This window comes from Notolepis coatsorum (assembly GCF_963971535.1).
Source record: "Notolepis coatsorum genome assembly, chromosome: 9".
Classification (NCBI taxonomy): domain Eukaryota; kingdom Metazoa; phylum Chordata; class Actinopteri; order Aulopiformes; family Paralepididae; genus Notolepis; species Notolepis coatsorum.
In genome coordinates, this window is record NC_140173.1 from 112,377,988 (window position 1) to 112,394,692 (window position 16,705).

The 16,705-nt window shown below is 47.9% G+C and overlaps 1 protein-coding gene across 2 annotated transcripts in view; it reads left to right on the top strand.

Annotated features, from left to right (window-relative positions):
* The window catches only part of LOC311234105 (cytosolic phospholipase A2 zeta-like), a 163,311-nt gene that overhangs the window by 124,978 nt on the left and 21,628 nt on the right, over positions 1-16,705 (top strand). For both annotated transcript variants that reach the window (XM_084321219.1, XM_084321220.1), the window contains 3 exons: positions 5,929-6,151; positions 14,480-14,597; positions 16,665-16,690. In XM_084321219.1, coding sequence (XP_084177345.1) covers positions 5,929-6,151; positions 14,480-14,597; positions 16,665-16,690 — 367 coding nt within the window. The remainder of the gene's footprint in view (positions 1-5,928; positions 6,152-14,479; positions 14,598-16,664; positions 16,691-16,705) is intronic.

Here is a 16,705-nt window from a genome sequence, read left to right on the forward strand (position 1 = left end):
AATCTGGTATTTCATAAATGTATACAATGTAGCAGTACTGTCTATCTGTATGTCATGTATGTCATATATGTTATGATGCATTGAAAATGGGGGACCCTGAGTCTTTCTCTGGTCTGCATCCCCTTAAAAATTGTGTGTATTGAGCTGTACTGTATTGTACCCATTCTGCAATCTGTTAATAAAATGTTCAATCAATCAATCAATCAATCAAATAACAACCGGTAACTTCACTGTTAGATGGCATGCTTTGTAGCAACCTCCCTCTGCAAAAGGACACTGTCGCACGAAGCGATTTCACTGGATGTCCCGGACACAATGGAAGTATGGATATATTCGTAACGCATAATTAAAAAAAGATACAGTTAACTGGAATATGTTAGTTGTTTACACAATGTTGGATTATGTAATTGGTTTGTCATGACCCATTGTCAAAACAATAATACATTGCAGGATTTATATGAAGTTTGTTGTTAGATGGCATGCTTTGAAGCACCGCACCTCCCTCTGCTTCTAGACACGGAGGCAACTTTTTTTTAATATTTTTTTACCTACTTTTTCTGCGGATGGTTTTGTGAATAAATCTCCATTATGCTTCAATTACTGTGTTTATTCTATAGCAATAAGGTTGGGTGAATTCGGCCATTGTATAAAAGACATTACACCACTTGTAGTCGTGTGTTATAGGAATTACCGTAAATCCTCTAATAGTGGAGGGTACTCAAATAGAGGACGGGCCTCTTATAATGGCCGGGGGTTTGATACATGCAGACAAATACAGGCCGGCTTCCAATACAATGTCGCAAACACATTTTTATTAAATTTTTCGTGCCGTGATATAGAATGAGTGTGAGGATTGGTCCGATTCCGCACGCTTCAAGGTACCAATTACCTTCGCGCACCTGAAGTGAGTTCTAATCAGCTCGGTGGAGCCCTTATATACTCTGGTGTTCCTAACGTTCTGTGTCGGGTCGTTTTGGATTACCACTGGCTGCTGCTTGTTTCCTCCTGTGTTGTACCTCGTCTGTTTTTCTCCAGGACGTCTATGGAAGTCGCCGCTGTTGCTTATCTCTGCCATCCGTTGGATCTCTGCCTCATAGACAGCTTTGCGCAATTGCGCCTTGGTGAGTTTTGGAACGTACTTTTTTTGGATACTCTGTTTTTCTCGCATTTTCCTGGACTCGGGACCTTTCTGTTTTTTGTGTGTTTGGGTAACACTGAAGAGGAGCCGCTTGTTGTTGTTACTGACTCAGCTAAACAATACTGGACTGCCTTGTTATTCCGTTCGCTCGTCTTGTTGACATTATCTCTCTCTCTGTTTCCCCGAGTGGATCGTCAAGTAGCTGCAGAGCCGCAGAGTCAGAGGCGCAACGCCACAGTGCCGTCTCTGCTCTGAAGACGAGCTGCAGAGCCGCCGACAACTCTGCCAAGAACATTTCTCCCCTTGTGCTTTTTGTTGCTTTCGCTCATTTCTGTTTTGTAAATAAATACGCCCTGGTTTTTGGCTAACTCTGAACTACCTGTCTGTGCCGTGCTGTTGGGGTTGTTTACAAACCATAACAATGAGATAAACTCTTGCCAATGCAAATTAAGTGCTGCCTCTCTCTACACTGACTACATTAACGTTTCCCTCTCGTTGGCGTTAGCGTTAGCATTAGCGTTAGCTAACGTTATCATAGCTAGATCTGTGGTGTCGGCTGGATGACGTTGGCTTCGTTTGCAAACGTTAGTTAACGTTCGCTATCTATATGGCGTTGGCAGGCCGGGCTGGCGTTGTCCAGTTGACATTACATATCATGATGGCTATGATAGCGTTAGCTAAAGCTACTGCATGTTATCAATTCGATTCGATTCAGGTAGAGTCAAGAAGGTACCACACGCTAAATTGTCCCCGGACCCCGCAACATATAGACAGTTCCAACTTCAGTGTGTGAATTACATTAATCCACCACAGTTTCACAATTACAAATTGGCCAGTTTGTGAAATTAAGGCCTGCCTCTTATATAAGCCTCTCTCTAATAAAGGTCTGGTGCTCTTTGCAGCTGAGGTAAATACAAGACCCGTCCAATATTAGAGGATTTACGGTAGATCATGCCTAGGGGGGTCTAACGACCCTCCGCTGCGCGTCGGGCCTAACAACCACCCCTAGGCATGATCTAATTCAACACACTCCTGCGAGTGATGTAATGCTTAATTAGCGTCATCTACCTGCCAACGTTTTTACCGGACCAATCCTACCCATTTAATCATGATCCTGCCCTACTCTCTCTTGGCACGGAGCGAGTGTTCAGAGTAAAATGCAGATCGGCGTCACATTAATTGGAGGTCGATGTCAACCAAAACGCAGAGCAGCGTTTTGTGTGACACCAAGTGATTGGCGCGGACGTCCGCACATTAGAAAATTGGAGCTTCGCACTTGGAGTCCGCTTTGAGTCCGCGCGGAGGCGCTAAAAACAAAATTACAAACATCTCAAAACAAACTGGTCAGACTACTGCTTGACCTTACTCCTAGAACCCACCTCACCCCTGCCCACTTTGACAACCTAGGATGGCTTAGAGTAGACGACAGAGTACAGCAACTTGCAATGGGCCTGGTCTACATACACTACACGACCAAGGTACCCATGTACAGTACATGTCAAAATACTTCCCAAAGGTCAGTGAATACCACGATCACAACACCAGAGGGAGCTCCACAAATCATGTTAAACCCAGATTCGGCTCAAACAAGGGACTAAACACGTTTCGCAATTATGCCACATCAATGTGGAACGCCCTACCCAAAGCTGTAAAGGAATGTGAATCACTACCCACTTTCAAAAACACTCTCAAAAAACACCTAAGGGAGACTGCAACTCGAAACTGGCCCCTGTAAATGTCCGAACACAACCCCCTCCAATGCACAGTAAATTACCAAGTATGGTCTTGTCAATAATCCAATGTACAGTTTTGTTTGTACAGTTGTACAGTGTTTTCAATCAATCAATCAATCAAACCTCCGCGGAGTCCGCTCCGAGTATGGTCCGCTCGACTATGGGAGCACCCTTTTTTTTTTATCCACTTTTTCTCCCATTTTTCTATATTTTCTCCCATCCCAATTTCGTATCATCCAATTCAACCCTCCCCTGTCACGAAAGCTGTTTCTTGCCTCCCACAAGCCGGCTGCAATGTGGACTAAGTCATACATAGCACAAGTCCCCTCCGGTACTTGAGGTAACAGCAGTCGCATCTTTTCACCTGCGCAGCTCGATCTCTCAGTGGCGAGGAGTAACGCGTAAGAGGCTCACGCTGCCCCCGACACTTCCTAATTCTACTGCGCAGGCGCACCAACTGACCTGTAGGAGTCGCTGTCCACAACGTCCGATCCCCACCCATCAGTTTCCCACCCCCTAATACTGCCAATTGTATTAGTACGGACGACCAGCCAAACTGAAAACAATGTGGAGAGCTGGATTCGAACACGCGAACCCAGCGTCTCCACATTGGTGGCGAGTGCCTTGCCCACTACACCACCTAGCCGCCCTCGACTATGGGAGCACCTTAACTCTGTCACTCACACAATGTCACTACCCCACTCTGTCTTTCACACAATGTCACTACCTCACTCTGTCACAATGTCACTACCTCACTCGTGCCACTCACACAATGTCACTACCTCACTCTATCACTCACACAATGTCACTACCTCACTCTGTTACTCACACAATGTCACTACCTCACTCTGTCACTCACACAATGTCACTACCTCACTCTATCACTCACACAATGTCACTACCTCACTCTATCACTCACACAATGTCACTACCTCACTCTATCACTCACACAATGTCACTACCTCACTCTATCACTCACACAATGTCACTACCTCACTCTTAAAAATGTATTTGATCATGGTTAACCACCCTGCCCCCTAGTGACAACGTGCAGGCATGGCACCTCATGTGACGATACTTCTATAACCCTGTGTGTCTTTATTACTCTAACTCTAAGGCAGAATCTGCATATGGCTCGCTGATAACAAACTATCATTACACATGGGCAAAACAGAGTCCATTCTCTTCGGCTCAAATAACAAACTCAGCAAGACCGACGGCTTCTCAGTTACAGTGGGTGACAATATTGTCACAAGGAAAGACGAAATTACCTACCTGGGTTCCATCCTAGAGGCAAATCTTTCCTGTGACAAAATGGCATCCAATGTAATAAAAAAAAGTCAACCAACGAACTAGATTCTTGTACCAGATCTCCTCTCTGGTAAACAAGAATACCCTGAAGACAGGCAGGAGCACTCATTCAAGGGTACTACGACTATGCGTGCACCTCATGGTACCAAAGCACCTCAAAGGCGCTTAAAACAAGATTCCAAACATCACAAAACAAACTGGTCAGACTACTACTTGACCTTACCCCCAGAACCCACCTCACCCCTGCCCACTTTGACAACCTAGGATGGCTTAGAGTAGACGACAGAGTACAGCAACTTGCAATGGGCCTGGTCTACAAGATACACTATATGACTAAGGTACCCATGTACATGTCAAAATACTTCCCAAAGGTCAGTGAATACCACAACCACTACACCAGAGGAAGCTCAACAAATCATGTTAAACCCAGATTCGGCTCAAACAAGGGACTAAACACGTTTCGCAATTATGCCACATCAATGTGGAACGCCCTACCCAAAGCTGTAAAGGAATGTGAATCCCTACCCACATTCAAAACCGCTCTTAAAGAGCACCTACGGGAGGCTGCAATTCGAAACTGGCCACCGTAAATGCCCAAAACCCCCACCACCTCCTAATAGACAGTCTCCTCCCCACCGCATGTATATATTCCCTCCCCGCCATATGTATATTTCTCTCCCACCCACCCACCCCCTCCTAATGTACAGTCCCCTCCCCATCATATGTATATACTCTGTCAGGATCTAGGGGTAACAGTACTGTATATTTGAATACCGTTTATGTCACAAATGTATCAGTACTAAATACCTATATGTCCCTATGCCATAAATGTCATGTATGTTGTGTATGTCATAAATGTCTATATGAATTGAAAATGGGGGACCCTGATGTAAACAAGACAAACGTCTTTCTCAGGTCTGCATCCCCTTAACAATTGTGTGTATTGAGCCGTACTGTATTGTACCCATTCTGCAATCTGTTAAATAAAGTTTTCATTCATTCATTCATTCAACTGCTGGGAGTCCACTGGGAGTACTTGGAGTTGAACTCAGTGCAACATCAAATGTGCAATGCAGCCATGTTTGGACTGCATTTCCAACCATTCATTTACAAGGCAGACTGCTTGCTCCCTACTATAGTGCTCAATGGCCGTGTGCCCATTTTCAGTGCTTCCTGTCTGATCATCACATAAGAAAAACACATTCTTATTTACGGCAACAGCAACAGTTACTCGAGGAGGGAGAATTACACACAAACACTCTTTCACAACTGGTCACTAAGCAACTGGAGCAGTTGGGGTTTAAGTGCCTTGCTCAAGAGCTCCTGGACAGTTGGTTTTGACTTCGCCCCCCCTTTGCTTCTCTCTCCTTCACAAGCTCCTGCAGCTCTGGCTAGTTAGCCAAAAAACGAACACAAAGTCAACGGGGCCACGCTCCAGTCTGTACAAGCCACTGTAAATACTGCAACATACTCCACAGTGCAAAGTAAGTTTCAGCGTTTAATTTGTGGCTTGTACAGACTGGAGCGTCTGTCTTATGTTAGTCTTTGTATTAAGAGCTCATTCAACTAGAGAATGAAACATGTCTCCATTCTTATATCTTACTCTTGGTGGTGGGGATACCCATTTATTTAAATTTCACTGATCGGGCCTTTAAAGGTTTGATTTAAAGGCCCAACTTCTGTACATCATTTCCCTTTTCTCAATCAAGTTTAAACGCTCTTTGTTTCTTGTTTCACACTCAACAGGGCCATGTCCGTCTTATATCAGCAAGCCGATTGGTCCCAGCAGGACATGGACTGTTCCATCTCTGCCCTGGAGGGGGAGATAACAAAGAGCTTCCTGAGCTCCTTCTCCCTTGACAAACTGCAGTACTACAAGGATGAGATGGAGGAGAGGAGCAAGGAGGGGCATCCAGTGTCGCTTGTCGACATGTGGGGCCTCGTTATCGAGCACATCGTCTTTGGGAAGGTATATAGTGATACACTGTTTGTGATCAGTACTTGCCTACTAGGGCTGTCCCCTCTTAGACAACGAGTGGGTTAGTTTGGTCTTGGTCGACCGAGACTTTGTGAGTTGACTAGTCTTTAATTATTTATAAGTCAGATCGGCATGTTGGTGTGTCAGGCCACCCCACAGATTTCAAATAATGTTGTTCGCCACGCCATAGTAATGGCCTCATTTACATAGCGCTTTACAATTTGTTCCTCACATTTGACCCATTCACTCACACATTCACACACCGATGGCAGAGGCAACCATGCAAGGTGCCAACCTGCACATCGAGAGCAATTAGGGGTTGAGTATCTTGCTCAAGGACACTTCGACACGCTCCCCGGGAGGAGCGGGAATCGAACTGGGAACCTCCGGATACTGATTCTGAAAGTTGCTTGGCGAAAACCACATGACTGCCACATCCAATCAGATTTTGGAAGAACGCTTGGTAAACAGGAAATGAGTTAGGAACAGGAATTAGTCATGAACGCTTAGGGCTAGATCCACAAAGAATGGATTGCACGGAGCAAGTTGCACCCTTACTTACAATTCATTATGAATTGAAAATGGGGGACCCTAATGTAAACAAGACGAAAGTCTTTCTCTGGTCTGCATCCCCTTAACACATTGAGTGCCACGCCCCTTCCGGGAAGTGACCACTTCCGTGCCGCCCATTAAACCCATGTAAACGTAGTTGTAGTTTGTAGAACTAAACCTATATTTTATAGTATCGCTATGGGTCTAATAACGCCGTCGAGTCTCATTGAGCTACTTCTGGTCAACGTGCAAAAAACAGATTCTTTTTTCATCCGTACATTTCCGTTTGAGATCGCTTTGAATATGAACATAGTCCGGCCGCTTCTGAGCAATTCCAGGGAAAAGACACGAAAACAGCGTTTTTGTGTAATTCAATAAACACGTAATTTTTCGCCTGATTATCGGATCTTCCTGAAATCAACGCTAGATCATCACTATTATCCTTTGTGGTGCACGCATGCAATGTAGTTTAGACCTTCAAGTTAGTTTGTAGCTTCAATCGCAGTAGAAATAAATATCAGATCAACGCAAGCTTTCATATATAGTGTCCTTACCTGGTCTCTGAAGTAATGCAAAAAAAAGAATCCAATAATCTCATCGCCATTCCAGTTATCCACAGCGATCGTCCCTCCGACGTTATTGGGCATTGCTCTTCAACAGGCGGGCGGGGTCAGTTGTCCAAGCCATCCCTATAAGCGTGTGTTTTGCCGGAGTGTTTAGGACCCGCCCCCACTTAGCAGCTCGGTATAGAAAATAAATGAACCCATTTCTAACCGGGTGCATTACTGGCCGAAGGCGTTAGAGGGCGGTATAATACCGTCTGCCAGCTTAGACACACTCAGAACAGTATGCACAAGGTGTCCCGCGGAATTATGAATGGATATAGATAATAAAAGAAATACCGTGACAGAAACGTAGATCTACGTTTCCGGCACTCAACGATCGGATGACAGAACCGTAGATCTACAGTACGTGAACGGCACTCAAAGTGTTAACAATTGTGTGTATTGAGCCGTACTGTATTGTACCCATTCTGCAATCTGTTAATAAAACTTTCATTCAATCAATCAATCTGCACTGTGATTGATTGAATGAAAATTGTATTAACAGATTGCAGAATGGGTACAATACAGTACGGCTCAATACACACAATTGTTAAGGGGATGCAGACCAGAGAAAGACTTTCGTCTTGTTTACATCAGGGTCCCCCATTTTCAATTCATAATGAATTGTTAGTAAGGGTGCAACTTGCTCCGTGCAATCCATTCTTTGTGGATCTAGCCCTTAGTCTGATTTACACTAAACTTCACACACATGAGTCCTCCATGAGGGGAGGAAGTGTACAGAGCTTTGTGTCATTCGGCCTCATGGTGATACTATTCACAAAAATCACATGACAGAGACATGAAATTGGCTGCGCAGACAGATATTGTTGTGCTGATGCCTCACACCAGTTGACCAAAATAGTGGCGTGAGTGTCAAAGGTCAAAATGTACAACTTTGAAAAGCCATTACCTGTACACCATACGTCCGACTGACACAACCCTTTGTACACATATCCAGCTGTCCTCAGTCTACAACACTGGTCTTTGTCACTACACAATTGCATAAAGATAACGGATACAGTGCTCAGGTTAAAGCACATATCCTAAAGCACAAGAAGCTGTAGAAATGAGGAGTTTACTGCAGGCAAATTGGTCGCAGCTTATTACAAATTGCGTGCTGGTTTTCCCATGCTGAATGAGTTGTTCCCTTAACAATGATTAAGCACATCTATGGTAAGTACTAGATTTAAAGAGGTCCCTCTGAATAACTGCATGTGGGAAATAAAACGAAAGGTTATCCTATAACCTAGTTATATGAATACTGGCTGAGCGTCTCGCTCTTCGCCATAATGAGATATCTCTTATCTCCAGCACCTACTGTGCTCATGAACAAAACAGATGCACCCATGCACCTGACCAGGCCACGCCCCGGCATCCTCCTATAAGACGCCGGACATGGTCACACTCCCCCTTCCTCGGAAAAAAAGTTTCCAACATGAAAACCCAACCAAGGGACCTCAGGGCGCTAAGAGCGAGACGCTCAGCCAGTATTCATATAACTAGGTTATAGGATAACCTTTCGTTATATAGCATTACTGGCAATCGCGTCTCGCTCTTCGCCATAATGAGATATGGGGCAGAGCAGACACGTGGCCCGACAAGTGTACCCCCTGAGGACCCACAAGCCCTACTACCAGGGGGGAGGGGAGTCCCGTCCACCCGCCCGTCCTAGTGAAGGGGGGGCGGCAGTCAACTCCACCAAAGTGCGAAAAAGAGGGAACCAGAGACCCCTAAAAACGCACAGTACAGGCGGGACCACGTGTGCCACAACACCCCGTGGCACACACCCACACACCCCTGCTAACCCACTGAGAGGCGGGACGCAGGGGAGGTCCCAGACCTCAGAACCGCCTGGGAGACAGAACCCCCAGTCATGTCCATGAGGTAAAACTTGACGAAAGGACCCGGGGAGGACCAGGAGGCCGCAGCACAGATGTCCTCCACCGAGGCCCCCCCTAACAAGGCGGCAGAGGCCTGTCCAGCCAATGTGTAGCAAAGGGCAATGCCCTCGCACAACCAATGTGACAGGCGCTGCTTGGACAGTGCCTTACCAGCGCAAGGGCCACCGTAACAAACAAAAAGTTGATCGGCAGCCCTGAGATCCCGAGTCCGACTGAGGTAAACCCCCAAAGCACGGACAGGACACGACAGATGAAGGCTCGCCTCTAACCCACTAGCGTGAGGAGGCAGATGAAATGCCTGAATCACAATATCTCCGGAGCTAAAAGAGCTCCGGATATTCTTTGGCATGAAGACTGGATTAGGCCTCAGAGTCGCACCGCTATTGGCACGAATAGACAGGCACTTAGGCCGCACCGAGAGAGCACACAGTTCACCCATGCGCTTAGCGGAGGTGACAGCCAGCAGGAACGCAGTCTTGAAGACAGCTGATCCAACAGCGCCTGCTCAAGAGGCTCAACGGGGCCTCAGACAACCGGCCGATGACCAGTTGGAGGTCCCAACTCGGAGACAGAGAACGTTCCACCGACTTGAGACGCCAAGCAGGAACATCCAACGAGAGGGTGGCTGAACAACCTTCCGCCCCCACACTCGACCATACGCCACTCCCCAGCGTAAGCCGTGGTAGAGGACGGAGCGTGCGCGTACCGGATAGCGTTAACCACAGAATAGTCGAGACGCATCCCCACCAGATTCACACCGTCAGCAGCCAAGCCTAGAGGCTGCCCCAGAACAGGAAGGCAGAACAGAGTTCCGCGTGCCTGAGAGAGGACCCGCGGTGACCACGGAACAGGCCACGGCGGGGCCACACAGAGCTGAATCAGGGCCGGGGACCACACAGCTGAGCCCCAGCACGACCAGGACCAAGTCCCGCGCTCCCGACGTACCCGCCCCAACCTATCAGGTGTAAGGGGGGAAAGCGTACAGAATCCCGGACGGCCACGGAATCGGTCCCAGACCTGCCCGACTATGTCTGGACGTAATCCCCACTCGTCAGGGTGAGGACCACCCCGCGATATCACCTGCACCCACATTCACCCTGCCGGGGATGTGGAGAGCCCTCAGGCAGAGCAGATGGAGAAGGCCCATTGCCAGAGGCCGACCGCCGCCCGGTGCAGACGGGGGGAGCGCACTCCACCCTGTCTGACAATATACGACGCTGACATCGTGTTGTCCGTCCTGACCAAAACATGCTTGCCCACCACAAGGTGGTCGAGCCGTTCGAGGACCAGAAGGACTGCCTTCAATCCCAACACATTGAATGTAGCGCAGACCGGGCAGCATGGCAACTGCCCCCTACTGCGTTGGTCCGACACGTCCCCCCCCATCCCATGAGGGAGGCGTCGGTGAAGACCGTGACGTGTGACAGCCTGTTGCCCAAGGGGACCCCGCAGGTGAGGGCACCAGACCCTCCCCAGAAGACGAGGTCCCCCAGCACTGACATGGGAACCTTCAGCCGCTTCCATGTCTCACACCAGGTCCATTTCCATACTGGAAAAAACCACCTCTGCATCATCCCCATGAAGAGGAGGCCAAGAGGGACCCCAGCAGCAGGCGCATCACGGACAGCGCCGTAACCGTCCTAGCACGGAACCTCCCGAGCCGAGAACCCAATCACTCGCCGCCGCTCCGAGAGGGATGCCCATATAGACCGTGAGCTTAGAAAAAGCCCAAGTACTCAACCCGTTGACTGGGAAGAGGAGAACTCTACTTCCAGTCTACAGCAAAACCCAGGCTGGTGAGACACCACCTGCCTGGTATGAGACCTGGCGATCTACCCTGACCGGCCAAGGACCAGAACGTCGTCCAGGGCAGAATACACTTCGTAACCCCCGACGACGCAGAGGCCCCAGTGCGGTCTACACGCACTTGGTGAAGATGCGGGGAGCCAGAGAATAGCCGAACGGCAGCCTCTGGTACTTGTACGCTAAGCCCTCCAAAGGAAGCATAGGTAAGCCCTAGGATGGAAGATCGGGATGCGAACACGCATCCTACAGGTCTATGGAGGAGAACCAGGCCCCCACCTGACAGCGTCTAACAGGTGGGAGACGGTCAAAATTCTGAACCTTCCATGGGACAGGTCCAGTATGGGTCTGACCCCCCCCCCCCCCCGATTTCTCGGGGCACCAGAGAATACCGGGAGGAAACGCCACGCATCGCGTCCTCCTCCACGACGATGGCTTGCTTCGCCCACAGAGATTGGATCTCGTCGGCCAGAGCTGTCACTGCTGTTGACCCCGACAATAGGGTCTGTACCAAACCTGAAAACGGGTGGGGTTGTGTAAACACAAGTCCCCGCCTCAGCGTTCTCTCCATCCACCTCGATATATGGCACTGCTGTAGCCATATGTGATGATAATCCCAAGCGCACCTGCCGCCACTTGGCGCTGGTCCGCCAGGAACCGCAGATAGGCGGCCCGGTACCACCCGCTGTGCGTTGCCAACCCTGGACTCGCCAACCGCGCAAGCAGGGCGTCTCGTGGAGCTGGGATACCGCACCCCGGCACTACCAACAAGGCAATCGCACATGCAAGGGAGGACCCCGACAGAAAGGGACGGTTTGATACGGGGGAAGCTGACATCACACTGGGTGACAAAAGCTCCCCCACTGAACACCTCCCCGGCATGGATTGCTGAGGAACTGTTCTACAGCTGGACATGCAAGACGTGAGGTCCCCACACTGCCCGATAGGGTGGGTTCCTACACACCGTAGCCCTGCAGTGATATTACTACCACCCAAATCACGCGCGCCTGCCAGACCACCGCCGGTCTTCTGGCCGTGGGAGGCACTAACGTGATACCCGGCCTGGCGAGGGCGGGGCTGGGGGAACTCGCGCTGCGACCCCAAGGGCCTCGAGCTCCCCCGCTGACAACCTTTGTTGTTGACAGACACAACACCAGGCTCACCAAACACAGACGCAGAACGTGTGGTGTGGGAGCCGCTTGACAGCACAACATTCTCACGGACAGACCCAGGCCTAGCCAGCAACTGGGTGTCAGCCCCTGTCCCCATGAGAAACGAAACGTGGGGCCGCTTGCGCTTCATTGAAGGCACGCGGCCCGCAGCCAAAGGAAACAAATCAGAGCCCTTATCCTGCTGGTGTTGGGGGGGGGAGTAACCGGAGAGCAAGCTAGACACAGCTAGACGCGACGGTTTTTTAGGGCGTGCTCATCTAATGTAGCCGATCCCTCTGCCGCCAAGGCTGTCGGCCTTGCGATCACCTGTTTTCTTTGTGTCCAGGGTACCTCAGGCGGGGGAAACATGGCCCCTGGTTGAGGGCCTCGCCACAACCACTCTGGCTGCGCGGTGTGAGGCGGTGTGGGGCCTAGGTCAAATTACGCCCGCGCTCCTGCGGAAAGACCAAAGTCCCTCTGCGGAGAGGGGAGCCCTGAGGAGGGAAAAAACGTCTCTCCTCCTCAAGGGGAGACTGATCCAACCAAGATGTCTGTAAACAAGCGTTGACAGCATCCTAGCCCTCCCTAATAACCTCAAAACCTTGCGCGATGTTTCGACGTCGGCTGGCCCTAAGGCCCCGCCATCCGACACCATTTTTGACAGAAAAAACAGCAATTCGAACAATGTTACTAGTCGCTGCTAATTCTATACCGTGGCGGTATAGGCTTAACAGCCCACCAGCCACCTGCCGGGTCGACTCGCCTCATGGCGTCAGGCCGGGCGGGACACCGTTCCACCATGTCAGAGGCAAAGGACTGATGCCACCTGCTTCACAAGCATGGAGCACCAGTGGTGGCTGCAACAAAAAACTACTACTAGTGAAAGCACTGCCTCACTAGTAGGAATGCAGCAACCTCCACTGTGGTGTGCACCCATGAAGGGGTAAATGAATAAATGAACGAAAACTCCACTAACACACTGCAGAATGGGCTAGCCCATACACACAATGTTAAGGGGATGCAGACCAGAGAAACACCAGTCCTGCACACAATTCATAGATTCACAAAAAGCACACCAGCCCTAGGCCTCAGCCCATCCACCCATGAAATGGTAAACAAGCCCCCGTCAAAACTCCCAACAGTAGACACCGATTGACCGTCAGCATGAATGGTTAAGAGGAGGGAAGACCTTTTAAAAAAGACAGCCCTCGGCGGGGAACAAGAACGGAGACCCAGCATTGTAGCATTAGCATTAGCCGCACGCACTAGGATAGCTGGGAAAACACCCAAAACAGAGTCATGCCGACCATGTTTTCCCAAATATCCTGCCCCTCGCGCCAATACACAACTCGGCTGTCTCACGGGACAACGAGCAGTATCACAAATGCTAGCATTAATGCCTGGCAGCGCAGGCCCTACCTGTGCGCGACCTAGCCCGACAGCTAGCCGCCGCGCGACGTCCCTCGGTCCGCTGTCACGAGACGAGGAAACCCAAACCCAGGACAGGCCTGATGCGCTGTTAGGATGTGCCGAGAAGATTCCAGGGGCTGGTGAATCTCCGGCGAAAACCCAACATTGTTCAATTTCTCTCTGCATTTCATAACAACTAGTTCATGGAGTCTACTGCAGCGTCCATGATGGAAACAAAAAAAGAGGAAGGGGGAGTGTGACCATGTCCGGCTTCTTATAGGAGGACGCCGGGGCGTGGCCTGGTCAGGTGCATGGGTGCATTTGTTTTGTTCATGAGCACAGTAGGTGCTGGAGATAAGAGATATCTCATTATGGCGAAGAGAGAGACGCGATTACCAGTAATGCTATATAACATGTTCCCACTGTGACAACAATATAATATAATTGGAGTGCCTGCCCTGTGATGTTCCACTATAGCCAGATAAAGCATACATAATTTACCTATAATTGTCGAAGGGAAGCAACAGTTGTGATTGGAGGATCAAGAAAAGAGGGCAGGGTTTGAAATATGTCAATTAGAGGCTGAACAGAGGCCGGTGATAAAAGTGTGCAGTCAGTCACATAAACACTCTGTGGTCTGTCACCGCTCCATAACACAAGATAAGATGTTCCTTTATTGAGCCCCTTGGGGAAATCCACAGGTAATGACTGAGTCACAAGCTTCTCCAGGCTGGCTTATAGAACTTTGCTCATTACTCCATAGTCCACACAATTATGATTTTGGTGTTAAATGAAATGCCTTTGATATTTTCTTTCTTCCAAATTAGTTCAGACGTCATTTGAAATAACTGATGTATTTGAGGAGCCAATGAATCTCGTCTTTTGTTGGTTCTGTAGAAAAACAGCAGTACCCTGTCTGAGCAGCAGAGGGCAGTGTCTGAGGGCCAGAATCCTCTCCCCATCTACACTGCTGTCAACATGAAGGATGGACTGAAGGGCGGTACAGTTGAAACTGGTAACTAGTATCCTCTAAATATTGCCTTTGAGTCAGGATTATTTTAGCTCTATGTAATTACATCAAAAGAGTACTGTAGTACAATCAGCTTTATCCAATACTACGTTTCACTCATGAACTTCATCATTCAATAAAGCTGATTGTAGTGAACACTGTCACTACTAGGTGACCATATCCACATCATCCTCTTGCAGGACAGCATGCGAAATTTTGCGGGACATTTGCAGAAGTAATACTGTATAGTTGTTAGAATAATGTTTACATAATGTATAATGCATTTTGATCTAAATATAAGCATAAATAGGCACAACGGTTGATAGTGGTGGGGAATAATAATCGATATAGCGATATAGCGCAATCTTTTGCATGCCAAGATCATAGCGATACATTGATGCCAAGTTTCAACGTTAATCGATTCCTTTTTCTTTCTTTTTTTAGCTTGACAACCCAATTGTACTTGTAATTGTAAAAAAAACTATTGGAATATGGTGAACAGACTAAAAACGCTATCATATTAGATAAAACAGATGTATATATTCTTTATTGCGGATATTAACGTTTTCTATTGGGGACATAATTTGCAGTTGAAAAAAGTAAATAATAAATAGAATATATTGAATATATCGCAATATTGTGACTTTAGTATAATGTGATAATATCGTATTGTGGGGCCTCTGGTGATTCCCACCCCTAATGGTTAAGCAATTATGTCACTTCCCTTAGCCTTACCTCTCCCAAAACACACATTTGGTAAAGCAGAGGCGAAGTTTCAGCACCATGGAGAATGCACTGCACTGTATAGGCCTGTAGTGTTTGAGGGCTGTCAATAAGCTAGGGTAAGGGATCTATCCAATTCAATTGCATGGCATTTCATGTTCAATTCAATTCTTATTTCAATACATGAGTTGTCTGACTGAACTAGGCTACAGTGCAGAGTAGTATTTTATCAGTGGGTATGTATCGTATTTCGTCATTATCTTTTTAATTTAATTAATTCTGTCAAGTGGAGTGGTTGCTAATTTGCTTAAATCATTGGCTGCCAGCCATTAGACGGGCCCGTGGTAGCACTGCTTGTTTGTAGAGCTATATTATATACTATATAATAATAACTTATATATATACTATATAGAACTATATTCTATATTATAGCTATGGATACAATACTATGGCCCATTTGACATCACCTATCTATCGTTCAATATGTGAAAAATAATTACTTTTTTCATCCATACGTTCCTGTGTTATACCGTGGTGATTATAAGTATAGTTATAGCATGGTCTGGGGTAATTCCCGAAAGGCTGAGCCTTATACAGTACGTCAATTCTACTATAAAGGTTGCAGTTTCTTGCCTGTACACGCTATTATTCCCAAATCAAATCTATATCAACAGTATTATGTTTCATCATGAATGCATGAAAGGGGGGGGGGGGGGGGTCGTTTTTTGATGCTTTGATCGTCACCAACGGCATACGTTGTGGAGTAACGTTACACACATACATTGCGATCTAGGTGAAGACATGGTTGGATCAACACAGGATTTATATCATACAGCCCTTACCTTCACTAGGATGTACCCCAAAAAGAATATTCCAATTATCTGATCGCGAGTCCCAGTATTGGTGTCCGATCGTGTCGCCAACATAATCCACCACACATCATGCATCGGGAGCATTTGACGCTTCTCAATCCGATCGTTATAACTGCTCCATTCGCCCGACAAAGAAAAGTGCGCCCGGTGACATTTGAAAGATACAAGGTTTCAAAGTGCTCGATACTGCCGTCTAGCTGGATGCGGCTGGTATTGCACTTTTGCGATCTCAGACTCATTCCCTATGGTAACACCAAGGTCCCTGGATGAATAATGAATAAAAATATCTAAAAAAAGGAAAAACGATCAAATAACGAGTATACTCGTTGGCGTTCAAGCGTCGGCTCCCAATAACGAGTAAACTCGTTGTAGGCGGGGAATGAGTTAAAAATCAACCTGCCCATGGCAATGATGTCAACTTCACCTCAAGGATGTAGTAGATGGTAAGCCCACTTGGTTGTTTTCCCAATGTTTTCAGAGTGGTGCGAGTTTACTCCCTACGAGGTGGGCTTCCCAAAG